The 14,536-nt window shown below is 42.0% G+C and overlaps 2 protein-coding genes across 4 annotated transcripts in view; both read left to right on the top strand.

Moving 5' to 3' along the window:
* The window catches only part of LOC124010977 (ras-GEF domain-containing family member 1C-like), a 290,823-nt gene that overhangs the window by 53,161 nt on the left and 223,126 nt on the right, over positions 1-14,536 (top strand). The gene's annotated exons all lie outside the window — the stretch shown is intronic.
* LOC124010976 lies at positions 5,397-9,696 on the top strand. Its single transcript, XM_046323834.1, has 4 exons — positions 5,397-5,516; positions 6,667-6,807; positions 7,374-7,520; positions 7,818-9,696. The coding sequence occupies exons 1-4, from the start codon at positions 5,503-5,505 to the stop codon at positions 9,283-9,285; spliced, it is 1,770 nt and encodes a 589-aa protein (XP_046179790.1). The 5' UTR covers positions 5,397-5,502; the 3' UTR covers positions 9,286-9,696.

The following is a 14,536-nucleotide window of genomic DNA, read 5'->3' as shown; positions in this document are numbered from 1 at the left end:
CGTGGCCCTCCACAGCACAGAGCCCAGTAGCTGATGGGATAGGACAGAACAGACTACAGTAACTCCACTATACTACATGTTGCCATGAGCAATCAGGAAGATATGTCACAATGGTGAAATGAGCAACCAGGTGGACTTGTCTGGAAGATTACAAAAGCAACCAGAAAGACTTGTCTGGAAGTTTCAAGAAGCAAAATTATTCAACAAGATACACCCTGGCATATTGACCCTACCCTGCATACATCCTTACAGAGTAGACACCTAACACACACACACACACACACACACACACACACACACACACACACACACACACACACACACACACACACACACACACACACACACACACACACACACACACACACACACACACACACACACACACACTTAAACTTTAGACAGGTGGGTTAGAGTGTCAAGACCCATCTCCTTAACCCCATGCCAACACCCTTAAACACACACACACATTTGAACTTTAGACAGATGGGTCTTGACACTAACCCATCTCCTTACCCCCATGCCAACACCCTTAAACACAACACAATATGCTTGACACGTTGCATAAGCCATCACTGAGCGTATCTCTCCGTTACGGAGTGTATTGGTAACTGTAGTGGATATGCTCTTCAGATGCACTTCTAGGAAGTCTATTACAGACTAGATCTGAAGGCTTGTGGGGTATTTATTAAGGTATGAGAAACACAAAGCTTAGCTTCGTTCTTAGCTGTTAGGTTGTGGATGTTTTGCTAGTTGAAAGTGTTTAGGAGAAGGTTAGTTAGACTAAGCAACAAAAGATGCTGCAAAATAAAAAGTACCCATTTACCATACTCTTGATCCAAACTTCCAGGTAAAACTAAGAATAGGCTGTGAAGAGCCTCATTTCATCATTCCTGACAAGACACTTGTCCAATACACTGGATATAGTGATGGCGCATGCCAGGGTATATTCTGCCACCTAGAGAATACATCACTTCTCTTCCAACTTGCCTCCATTCTCTCTCTCCTTAGCAAAGAGCGCCACCCAATGTTCACTCTTCAAACTGAGTGATGTGCGGTGGAACTGAAGACGATTCAGTCAGTACAGAACTGAGGCTGGGACGATTCAGTCAGTACAGAACTGTCATTTCGGTAACTTACTCTTATATTATGAGTATATTTACTAAGAGTTTGCGCCAGTACCAATGCACATACCGTTTCCACGCCTCTGTAAGGTGTTATTGTTGTGTTCTGGATTATATGATCATTTTGAGCAGAACCACTGTACTGCACTAAAGCACTGATAGGTAGTGCTCTTTCACACACAGGGCCTGTAATCAATATGCTATTTCTACCAAGACTCATAGATCCATGGCTCTAATCACATTCACAACAGGAGTACAGAGCTATTGCTACTGTGGATGGTTACGCAAAAAAATGCAGACCATTACAAGTGTGCTCGGACTAAAATAACAGCACGATTAGTCTGGGTTGACTGTACAGCTGGGTTCACTGAAAAGGAATCTCCAGTCTTTCACTGTTGATCATGATTATTTTATAGTCTTTAAATAGAAGCCTCATAACCTGTGTCTACAAGGAGGGACTCTCCCTCTGGCCTCTCCTCTCCCAGGCAGTCAGTAGTGGGCTGGAGCGGGATGCTCCTCAGCAGCTGTTGTGCAACTGGGGGTTTTCTCCCTGACGTCAGCATAGGATCCCCGATACTCACTGCAGCGCTGCAGTGTCAACAGGGAGGAGAGGTGGAGGAATGGGGGGATAAACCAAGGAGAGTTGGAGAGGAGGTGGGAGGAGGGAGACACAGGAGGAAAGGATATTCCAAAGAGGGGAGAGAGACAGATGACGGAGCGGTTGAGATGGGGGAGGAGGCATACACCATGGAGAGCTGCTGAGCAAGGAAAATTATGAAGGAGAGTAGAGAAAGAGGTCCAGTTGCCAGGACCACAAATAGAAATTCCATCTAGACTCCATTGCCCTAGAGCACACAAAAAAACTATACATACCTTGGCCTAAACATCAGCGCCACAGGTAACTTCCACAAAGCTGTGAATGATCTGAGAGACACGGCAAGAAGGGCCTTCTATGCCAACACAAGGAACATACGTTTCAACATACCAATTAGGATCTGGCTAAAAATACTTGAATCAGTTGAAGAACCCATTGCCCACTATGGTTGTGAGGTCTGGGATCCGCTCACCAACCAATCATTCACAAAATGGGACAAACACCAAATTGAGACTCTGCATGCAGAATTCTGCAAAAAATATCCTCTGTGTACAACGTAAAACACAAAATAATGCATGCAGAGCAGAATTAGGCTGATACCTGCTAATTATCAAAATCCAGAAAAGAGCTGTTAAATTCTACAACCACCTAAAAGGAAGTGATTCCAAACCTTCCATAACAAAGCCATCATCTACAGAGAGATGAACCTGGAGAAGAGTCCCCTAAGCAAGCTGGACCTGGGGCTCTGTTCACAAACACACCCCACAGAGCCCCAGGACAGCAGCACAATTAGACCCAACCAAATCATGAGAAAACAAAAAGATAATTGCTTGACACATTGGAAAGAATTAACAAAAAAACAGAGCAAACTAGAATGCTATTTGGCCCTAAACAGAGAGTACAGAGTGGCAGAATACCTGACCACTGTGACTGACCCAAAATTAAGGAAAGCTTTGACTATGTACAGACTCAGTGAGCATAGCCTTGCTATTGAGAAAGGTTGCCATAGCCTGTCTTCTCTTGAGAGCCATGTCTGCCTATGTGCTACTGCACACAAAATGAAGTGGAAACTGAGCAGCACTTCCTAACTTCGTGCCAAGTGTATGACCATATTAGAGACATATTTCCCTCAGATTACACCAGACCCACAAAGAATTTGAAAAGAAACCAATTTTGATAAACTCCCATATCTATTGGGTGAAATACCATAGAGTGCCATCACAGCATCAAGATGTGTGATGGCACGACCTGTTTCCACAAGAAAAGGGCAACCAGTGAAGAACAAACATCATTGTAAATACAACCCATATTTAAGTTTATTTAATTTCCCTTTCGTACTTTACTATTTGCACTTCATTACAACACTGTATATAGACAATGACACTTGAAATGTCTTTATTATTTTGGAACTTTTGTGAGTGTAATGTTTACTGTTCACTTTTGTTTGTTTTTTATTTCCCTTGCTTTGGCAGTGTTAACATATGTTTCCCATGCCAATAAAGTCCTTCGAATTGAATTGAGAGAGAGAGAATGGCACGAGGGAGGTGTGTGTGAGAGAGAGGAGTGAGTGACTTTTTCCCCCAAAACCTTTCATCAACCCCCCTTAGAGGTGAGAGAACAGCAGGGGAGAAGCAGTGATGGTGCCTCGTCATCCTCCCCCTCATCACCGCCTCCTCGCTGAAGAGAAAATAGTAGAATCCCCCCCCCCCCATCTACAGACTCATACAACACTCCTTCCATGGTCTCCAACTGCTCTTAAACGCTAGTAAAACCAAATGTATGCTTTCAACCGTTCGCTGCCCGCACCCGCCCGCCCGACTAGCATCACTGCCCTGGACGGTTCTGACCTAGAAAACGTAGACAACAACAAATACCTAGGTGTCTGGCTAGACTGTAAACTCTCTTTCCAGACTCCTTTTAAACATCTCCAATCCAAAATCAAATCTAGAAATCGGCTTTATATTTCACAACAAAGCCTCCTTCACTCACACCGCCAAACTTACCCGAGTTAAACTGACTATCCTACCGATCCTCGACTTTGGCGATGTCATCTACAAAATAGCTTCCAGTACTCTACTCAGCAAAGTGGATGCAGTCATTCACAGTGCCATCCATTTTGTTACCAAAGCCCCTTCTACCACGCACCACTGTGACCTGTATGCTCTCGTCGCCTGGCCCTCGCTACATATTCATCGCCAGACCCACTGGCTCCAGGTCATCTATAAGTCTATGCTAGGTAACGCTCCGCCTTATCTCAGCTCACTGGTCACGACACCTACCCGTAGCACCGCTCCAGCAGGTATATCTCACTGGTCATCCCCAAAGCCAACACCTCCTTTGGCCACCTTTCCTTCCAGGACTCTGCTGCCAGTGATTGGAACGAATTGCAACATCACTGAAGCTGGAGACTTATATTTCCCACACTAACTTTAAACATCAGCTATCTGAGCAGCTAACCAATCGCTGCAGCTGTACATAGTCCATCTGTAAATAGTCCACCCAATCTACCTTCCTCATCCCCATTTTGTTTTTATTTACTTTTCTGCTCTTTTGCACACCAGTGTCTCTACTTGCACATCATCTGCTGATTTTTCACTCCAGTGTTAATCTGCTAAATTGTAATTACTTCGCTACTATGGCCTATTTATTGCCTTACCTCCTCACGCCATTTGCACACACTGTATATAGACTTTCTTGTTTCTATTGTGTCATTGACTGTACGCTTCTTTATTCCATGTGTAACTCTGTGTGGTTGTTTGTGTCGCACTGCTTTGCTTTATCTTGGCCAGGCCGCAGTTGTAAATGAGAACTTGTTCTCAACTAGTCTACCTGGTTAAATAAAGGTGAAGAAAAATACAAAAACAAAACATCTTGCAGTCTCTCTCCTCCCTCCCCTGCTCTCTCACACACTCTTTCTCTCTAACACAAAAAAATGATGTGTCACTCTCAGGCAATGGGGCATTCCTATCTCCAGTATCTATTGACTCCTGCCAGACAACCAGGGCTAAGGCATGACCTCAGGGGTTTTCAGTTTCAATCTGACCATGATCAAAATTAACCACTGTGTTTAGGTTCCCCATTTTCTGATTTAGTTGCTTGTTGCTTTTGCATGAAATCTTACACTCACAAAATATAAAGTTGATTAATTTCTCTGAAGCCAAGATCTATTTGTAATTGTAATAGTGTGGTTCAAAATGTGTAGACTATTGAAAGGGTTAAGGGGTTTGCTGTGAGTGGAGTGCAGTTTGGGACTGTAGTTTCCTTAAATGTTTGTTACAAATACTTTGGTTGCGTCGCCCAGCTTAGATATTGTAGTCATCAACCAATGGTTGCATGCCACGTCCGCGACGGTGCCATCGGGCACCAGGTTGCTATAACATACCGTATGATGTAGTTAGGTGATGCGGAAAATACTAATCCAGGTGTTATAAGATCTGACATGACTCAGCAACTGTCTGACACCCGGTATCAGGACAGGACAGGACAGGCAGCATTCCATTCCATGTACTGACACCTGTAGGTCAGGTGATACAAAAAGGAAGATGTGGATCACTGACATAAAAATGGATTGGTCAAAATGAGAATGACATTATAAATGGGCCAATGGGGAAAAGTAGGTGGAAGGTGGGTATACTCTAGCCTGACAGCGAACCGAATGACACAAATATTAATGAGATGCCAAGTGTAGACACAAGTGTAACATTTTTGTATTCAGTGGAAAACAAAAATCCACAATCGAAGTTGGAAATACCAAGCCTTCTGGAGCAACCTAAAAGTGTTGTGATGGCTCACTTTCCGTAAGTATATAGAAATACCTTTCCTTTGATTTCCTTTTATCCTGGGGCAGCAGGGTAGCCTAGTGGTGATAGCGTTGGACGTTCGAATCCCCGAGGTGACAAGGTACAAATCTGTCGTTCTGCCGATGAACAGATATTTAACCCAGATTTTGTTCTGAACTGACTTGCCTAGTTAAATAAAGATAAAAATAAATAAACAGAAAACCAGAAAAGAAATGACAATATGAGTCGACACTACTTATTTTCTAAAATTAAAAATTGTTGCGTCATAACCGGATTATAGCTCCCATCCAAACGTTGTGATGAAAGGTTACTTCAACCAGTGAATGCTAGCGATGGCTAGTTATGCTATATTTGCTACCAGTCTGTCTTAATGAGTGTTAGCATGCTAATAGCATGCCCTGCACACAGGGGGTACGCAGTAGGTTGATAACGATGAGCCAAATATGTTGCATGAGACATTTCAAAGAACATTCCCAACTAATGAGAAAACGGCATTTCTTTTTAAGAGAATGACTGTGATTGAACAGGGCAAACTTGGGCAGATTTTTACTTCTGTATCACATTGACCACAGAAACCTCATGCTGGATGTGCTACAGCATCTGATATCATAAAGATTGTCGTTATGACCAATCCTATTGTATTCCATGTATTTATGAAAAATGTTCTACTAGATCAAATGTGTGTATGGTGGCACCTGCTACAGCTTGAGTAATGACAGCACTGGTGTTATCTTGAAAGTGGAAAAGATCTGAGTGACACAGCAGTTTAAAGGTACTACAGCCATCTTAGTAGCACTTTACATTACAACACGGCATAAAGTGGTGGTGACATGGTTACTCACCATCAAAATAATGCTATTGTGAGTTACAAAACATTGTTACTATACTATTAGCATGTTATTACTGTAATGTCAAGTGCTACCAAGATGGCTGTGAAGCAACACATGTAAAGTGCTTCAGATAATGCATTTTAAACTATTACCACTCAGTACAGTTCTTTTTTAAAGACAGTATAAATTAACGACTTGCTACATTTATAACTGTTCTTTACGAAGGAAAAAATAGAAACCTACTCAACCAGGAGGAGGGGGGCTACTCAGTGTTTGTGAGTTCCATTTGTAATAATGATGGATTTGTTTCTCTACAGTAAGAAGAGGCCCCTGTCTGAGGGGAGTGATGTGAACTCTCCCAGCAACACAGACAGATCTTCTGATAGATGCCCTCCTGAGGAGGATGTGGCTGCTATATCAACCAGATCCCAGAGTGAGGAGAATGAGAACCACCAATGGTATGACCCATTTGTGCCCTCCACATTGGGAACAGACAATATTGGCAGCTGTGAATTCAGTTGATGAATTCTGTAAGCAGGAAGTCAACCTACTGGGTGTGTTGATGTCATGTTGCTGAATCTACCTGGTTATAACTCAATTCTTCGTTTACCTTGGCAAATCTGACCATAATTCTATCCTTCTGATTCCTGCTTAAAAGCTCATGCATAGTCACTTTAATATCTCTACCTACATGTACATATGACCTCAATTACCCCCACACATTGACACACATTCCCCACGTATATAGCAACGCTATTATTTACTGCTGCTGGGGGGTATTTTCTTAAAACTGCATTGTTGGTTAAAGGCTTGTAAGTAAGCATTTCACTGTAAGGTCTACACCTGTTTTATTTGGTGCATGTGACACCTTGAATTCAATTGCAAGAAACCCCGTTTTAAAAACAAAATATTTACAAATTGTATTTGAAAATATTTTTAAGTATTTAAAACTTAATAAATAGTTTTCAACAACTAATAGGTTTGTGACATTGATGGTGAATAACATCATTATATTTCTCTGCAGTAAGAAGAGGTACCTATCACTGTCTGAGGGAGGGGATCCTGATGATGTGAACCCTTCCACCAACACAAACATTTTATCGAACGGAAGGCCTCCTGAGGAGGATATGGATGCTAATTCAACCAGTAAGGGGATTGAGATCCCGCAGAGGTATGACCTACATTTTCACAATTTGCTTATTGGCATCAGGAGACAGAAAGCAATATATTTTGAAATCTTGAAGCTGACATGCAACATTTTTGACACTGTACCAAAAGTGGACTAATATTAAACATACTAATTGTGGAGGACATAGTCGTTCTATTGTTATACATTTGACGTGTAAATCCAGTCCATAGTTATTTTCTGAATCTTTACTAGAATATTTTACCATCTTTAGCTCTTTGACCCCTCACTAACAGGTTACAAATTGCAAAACTAATTTAGCTATTTTCATTCCCTTTACAGAGGAAGTCCCAGTCCTGCGAGCATAAACTTTCCAGACCAGTCAATGGACCTCCCAAATCAAGTTGAAAACAAATTACGTGATACATTTTATCTTCTACAAACAACATATTGCATTTATCTTCAAATTACATGGGCATTCTTAAAGTCAACTGGTGACGTGTTTGTTGCAATTCTGGAACCTAACAATATAGAGAATAAGGAAAACAAACCTCCAATAATTAGTCATACCAAAGAGTTACTTCTTGAGGCAGTGAAAAAAATGTTGGAAAACGAAGTGCAATTACAAAATATAAAATTTTCTATGTATTTGCTCAACTCTCCTTCGCAAATTATAGGTCATAAAATAAAAGATTTAGCAGAACTGAACAAGTATGGCATAACAACGATTTTTACAGACTGTCTGTCGGAAAACCAAAACATCCCAAAGCATTTTGAAAACATGTCTGAATTTCTTGATAAATACTACTCATTACAAACAAAAGGTTGCAAGCAAAAATTTGATACGCAACATGCATGGGCATTTATAGAGTCACCTTGTGGTGGTAAACCGGTTTTTGTTGACTTATTTGAATTAGAAGATTGCAAAAAGATGGGTAAGGGAGAACATACCGAAAAGTTACTTCTTCAGGAAGTAAAACAAATATTGAAAAACAATGAGAAATTGCGAAATACCAAATTGTTTTTCTATACCCTTAATTCACCTTGTTTGCAAAATTCCGGTCATGATTCATGCATGAATTTACTGATTGAGGATTCAGCAGAACTGTACAAATCTTATGGTATAAAAACTATTGTTGGATACAGCAAATGGTACGGTAAGACTGGAAAGTTGACAACCCTTATAGATCCATATATCAGCTCATTCAATCACTTTAATTTGATAATCAGTAGTCCTAATTATGAAAACTATCGTGACAAATTTACAATTTTTAACACTGAGTATAACAATAAGAAAATCCATGACTCTAAATCAAATTTTGAAGACAGAGAACTTACCAGGAAACTTTATAGTTCGAGTAAACAGTTTCTGCCCAACATTTCAGAAGTACCTTTCAAATTGAAAACTTTTAAAAACATCCATAAGTGTGTGACAAAGAAATTTAGGTCAATTAGCAATTACCATAAAAAAGATTTGAAAACCGATAAGAAAAGTCTTGACCTACATTTTTCCATACCCCATTTTGGAACTTGTAATAAATTCCAAAAGGTTGGAGAGTATCTAGCTGAAAAATTTGACTTAGTAAAATACATTGGTGATGACTTAGATCAATCTAAAGTAGAATTCATAAAATGGTGGACTAAAACAATTGCAGACGAATATACTACTTTTCTTCGAGAAGACATTAATAGACGACTTAGTGAAGATGAACACAGAATCACAGTCCTCAATTACATCAAGATTAACACTGCAGAATATTTACAGTTTTGTCACTTACCACCAAACAGTTTATACAAACTTTTAAATTAATACATGCAGCGTATTCATTCGAGGTTGTGAGCTATAGATTATTTAATTATATGAATAAATCAAATTGTATTGGTCACATGTCTTATTTACCAAGTCAGTTAAGAACAAATTCTTATTTTCAATGACATACACATTGTTAGCAGATGTTAATGCAAGTAGTGAAATGCTTGTGCTTCTAGTAATCTAACATTCACAACTGCTTGTAAAGGGGCGAATAGAATATGTACATATGTCTCCACTTCCCCTGTGTGTTTTGCTGTACTGTAAACATATGCTTTAATACCAAGAAAAAAATCATTGATCATTTGTTTTCCTCATTTTATGCCGTATGTGGATTTTATTGTATAGAATGCCACTTCTATCACTTGTATTGGTTTATAAATAAAACTGGTCCTCCAAAGCGGGGCTGGTGAGGGGGGGGGGGGAATAGTTATGTATCAATGCCACTTCTATCACTTGTATTGATTTATAAATAAAAACTGGTCCTCCAAAGCGGGGCTGGTGAGGGGGGGGATAGTTATGTATCAATGCCACTTCTATCACTTGTATTGATTTATAAATAAAACTGGTCCTCCAAAGCGGGGCTGGTGAGGGGGAATCGTTATGTATCAATGCCACTTCTATCACTTGTATTGATTTATAAATAAAACTGGTCCTCCAAAGCGGGGCTGGTGAGGGGAGGGGGAATAGTTATGTATCAATGCCACTTCTATCACTTGTATTGATTTATAAATAAAACTGGTCCTCCAAAGCGGGGCTGGTGAGGGGGAGGGGGAATAGTTATGTATCAATGCCACTATCACTTGTATTGATTTATAAATAAAACTGGTCCTCCAAAGCGGGGCTGGTGAGGGGGAGGGGGGGATAGTTATGTATCAATGCCACTTCTATCACTTGTATTGATTTATAAATAAAACTGGTCCTCCAAAGCGGGGCTGGTGAGGGGGAGGGGGAATAGTTATGTATCAATGCCACTTCTATCACTTGTATTGATTTATAAATAAAACTGGTCCTCCAAAGCGGGGCTGGTGAGGGGGAGGGGGGGGGAATAGTTATGTATCAATGCCACTTCTATCACTTGTATTGATTTATAAAATAAAACTGGTCCTCCAAAGCGGGGCTGGTGAGGGGGAGGGGGAATAGTTATGTATCAATGCCACATCTATCACTTGTATTGATTTATAAATAAAACTGGTCCTCCAAAGCGGGGCTGGTGAGGGGGAGGGAGGGGGGGAATAGTTATGTATCAATGCCACTTCTATCACTTGTATTGATTTATAAATAAAACTGGTCCTCCAAAGCGGGGCTGGTGAGGGGGAGGGGGGGGGGAATAGTTATGTATCAATGCCACTTCTAACACTTGTATTGATTTATAAATAAAACTGGTCCTCCAAAGCGGGGCTGGTGAGGGGGAGGGGGGGAATGTAAACTTTCACTGCTATGCGGATGACACACAGCTGTACATTTCAATGAAACATGGTGAAGCCCCAAAATTGCCCTCGCTAGAAGCATGTGTTTCAGACATAAGGAAGTGGATGGCTGCAAACTTTCTACTATTAAACTCGGACAAAACAGAGATGCTTGTTCTAGGTCCCAAGAAACAAAGAGATCTTCTGTTGAATCTGACAATTAATCTTAATGGTTGTACAGTCGTCTCAAATAAAACTGTGAAGGACCTCGGCGTTACTCTGGACCCTGATCTCTCTTTTGAAGAACATATCAAGACCATTTCGAGGACAGCTTTTTTCCATCTACGTAACATTGCAAAAATCAGAAACTTTCTGTCCAAAAATGATGCAGAAAAATTAATCCATGCTTTTGTCACTTCTAGGTTAGACTACTGCAATGCTCTATTTTCCGGCTACCCGGATAAAGCACTAAATAAACTTCAGTTAGTGCTAAATACGGCTGCTAGAATCCTGACTAGAACCAAAAAATTTGATCATATTACTCCAGTGCTAGCCTCTCTACACTGGCTTCCTGTCAAAGCAAGGGCTGATTTCAAGGTTTTACTGCTAACCTACAAAGCATTACATGGGCTTGCTCCTACCTACCTCTCTGATTTGGTCCTGCCGTACATACCTACACGTACGCTACGGTCACAAGACGCAGGCCTCCTAATTGTCCCTAGAATTTCTAAGCAAACAGCTGGAGGCAGGGCTTTCTCCTATAGAGCTCCATTTTTATGGAACAGTCTGCCTACCCATGTCAGAGACGCAAACTCGGTCTCAACCTTTAAGTCTTTACTGAAGACTCATCTCTTCAGTGGGTCATATGATTGAGTGTAGTCTGGCCCAGGAGTGGGAAGGTGAACGGAAAGGCTCTGGAGCAACGAACCGCCCTTGCTGTCTCTGCCTGGCCGGTTCCCCTCTTTCCACTGGGATTCTCTGCCTCTAACCCTGTTACGGGGGCTGAGTCACTGGCATGCTGGGGCTCTCTTGTGCCGTCCCTGGGGGGTGCATCACCTGGGTGGGTTGATTCACTGTTGTGGTCGGCCTGTCTGGGTTCCCCCCTTGGGTTGTACCGTGTCGGAGATCTTTGTGTGCTATACTCGGCCTTGTCTCAGGATGGTAAGTTGGTGGTTGAAGATTTCCCTCTAGTGGTGTGGGGGCTGTGCTTTGGCAAAGTGGGTGGGGTTATATCCTTCCTGTTTGGCCCTGTCCGGGGTGTCCTCGGATGGGGCCACAGTGTCTCCTGACCCCTCCTGTCTCAGCCTCCAGTATTTATGCTGCAGTAGTTTATGTGTCGGGGGCTAGGGTCAGTTTGTTTATCTGGAGTACTTCTCCTGTCCTATTCAGGTGTCCTGTGTGAATCTAAGTGTGCGTTCTCTAATTCTCTCCTTCTCTCTTTCTTTCTCTCTCTCAGAGGACCTGAGCCCTAGGACCATGCCCCAGGACTACCTGACATGATGACTCCTTGCTGTCCCCAGTCCACCTGGCCATGCTGCTGCTCCAGTTTCAACTGGCCTGGGCCCTAGGACCATGTCCCAGGACTACCTGACATGAGGACTCCTTGCTGTCCCCAGTCCACCTGGCCATGCTCCTGCTCCAGTTTCAACTGACCTGAGCCCTAGGACCGTGCCCCAGGACTACCTGACATGATGGCTCCTTGCTGTCCCCAGTCCACCTGACTGTGCTGCTGCTCCAGTTTCAACTGTTCTGCCTTATTATTATTTGACCATGCTGGTTATTTATGAACATTTGAACATCTTGGTCATGTTCTGTTATAATCTCTACCCGGCACAGCCAGAAGAGGACTGGCCACCCCACATAGCCCGGTTCCTCTCTAGGTTTCTTCCTAGGTTTTGGCCTTTCTAGGGAGTTTTTCCTAGCCACCGTGCTTTTACACCTGCATTGTTTGCTGTTTGGGGTTTTAGGCTGGGTTTCTGTACAGCACTTTGAGATATCAGCTGATGTACGAAGGGCTATATAAATACATTTGATTTGATTTTGATTTGATTTATGTATCAATGCCACTTCTATCACTTGTATTGATTTATAAATAAAACTGGTCCTCCAAAGTGGGGCTGGTGAGGGGGAGGGGGAATAGTTATGTATCAATGCCACATCTATCACTTGTATTGATTTATAAATAAAACTGGTCCTCCAAAGTGGGGCTGGTGAGGGGGAGGGGGGAATAGTTATGTATCAATGCCACTTCTATCACTTGTATTGATTTATAAATAAAACTGGTCCTCCAAAGCGGGGCTGGTGAGGGGGAGGGGGAATAGTTATGTATCAATGCCACTTCTAACACTTGTATTGATTTATAAATAAAACTGGTCCTCCAAAGCGGGGCTGGTGAGGGGGAGGGGGGGGGATAGTTATGTATCAATGCCACTTCTATCACTTGTATTGATTTATAAATAAAACTGGTCCTCCAAAGTGGGGCTGGTGAGGGGGGGAATAGTTATGTATCAATGCCACTTCTATCACTTGTATTGATTTATAAATAAAACTGGTCCTCCAAAGCGGGGCTGGTGAGGGGGAGGGGGGGGGAAATAGTTATGTATCAATGCCACTTCTATCACTTGTATTGATTTATAAATAAAACTGGTCCTCCAAAGCGGGGCTGGTGAGGGGGGAATAGTTATGTATCAATGCCACTTCTATCACTTGTATTGATTTATAAATAAAACTGGTCCTCCAAAGCGGGGCTGGTGAGGGGGATAGTTATGTATCAATGCCACTTCTATCACTTGTATGGATTTATAAATAAAACTGGTCCTCCAAAGCGGGGCTGGTGAGGGGAGGGGGAATAGTTATGTATCAATGCCACTTCTATCACTTGTATTGATTTATAAATAAAACTGGTCCTCCAAAGCGGGGCTGGTGAGGGGAGGGGGAATAGTTATGTATCAATGCCACATCTATCACTTGTATTGATTTATAAATAAAACTGGTCCTCCAAAGTGGGGCTGGTGAGGGGGGGAATAGTTATGTATCAATGCCACTTCTATCACTTGTATTGATTTATAAATAAAACTGGTCCTCCAAAGCGGGGCTGGTGAGGGGGGGGGGATAGTTATGTATCAATGCCACTTCTATCACTTGTATTGATTTATAAATAAAACTGGTCCTCCAAAGCGGGTCTGGTGAGGGGGGGGGGAATAGTTATGTATCAATGCCACATCTATCACTTGTATTGATTTATAAATAAAACTGGTCCTCCAAAGCGGGTCTGGTGAGGGGGGGGGAATAGTTATGTATCAATGCCACTTCTATCACTTGTATTGATTTATAAATAAAACTGGTCCTCCAAAGCGGGGCTGGTGGGGGGGGGGATAGTTATGTATCAATGCCACTTCTATCACTTGTATTGATTTATAAATAAAACTGGTCCTCCAAAGCGGGGCTGGTGTGGGGGAGGGGGATAGTTATGTATCAATGCCACTTCTATCACTTGTATTGATTTATAAATAAAACTGGTCCTCCAAAGCGGGGCTGGTGAGAGGGGAGGGGGGGGGATAGTTATGTATCAATGCCACTTCTATCACTTGTATTGATTTATAAATAAAACTGGTCCTCCAAAGCGGGGCTGGTGAGGGGGAGGGGGGATAGTTATGTATCAATGCCACTTCTATCACTTGTATTGATTTAGAAATAAAACTGGTCCTCCAAAGCGGGGCTGGTGAGGGGGGGAATAGTTATGTATCAATGCCACTTCTATCACTTGTATTGATTTATAAATAAAACTGGTCCTCCAAAGCGGGGCTGGTGAGGGGGGGGGGAATAGTTATGTATCAATGCCA

Source organism: Oncorhynchus gorbuscha, linkage group LG23, assembly GCF_021184085.1.
Source record: "Oncorhynchus gorbuscha isolate QuinsamMale2020 ecotype Even-year linkage group LG23, OgorEven_v1.0, whole genome shotgun sequence".
Taxonomy (NCBI): domain Eukaryota; kingdom Metazoa; phylum Chordata; class Actinopteri; order Salmoniformes; family Salmonidae; genus Oncorhynchus; species Oncorhynchus gorbuscha.
Note: the sequence above shows the minus strand (reverse complement) of the source record. Positions and strands in the feature narration are given on the sequence as shown.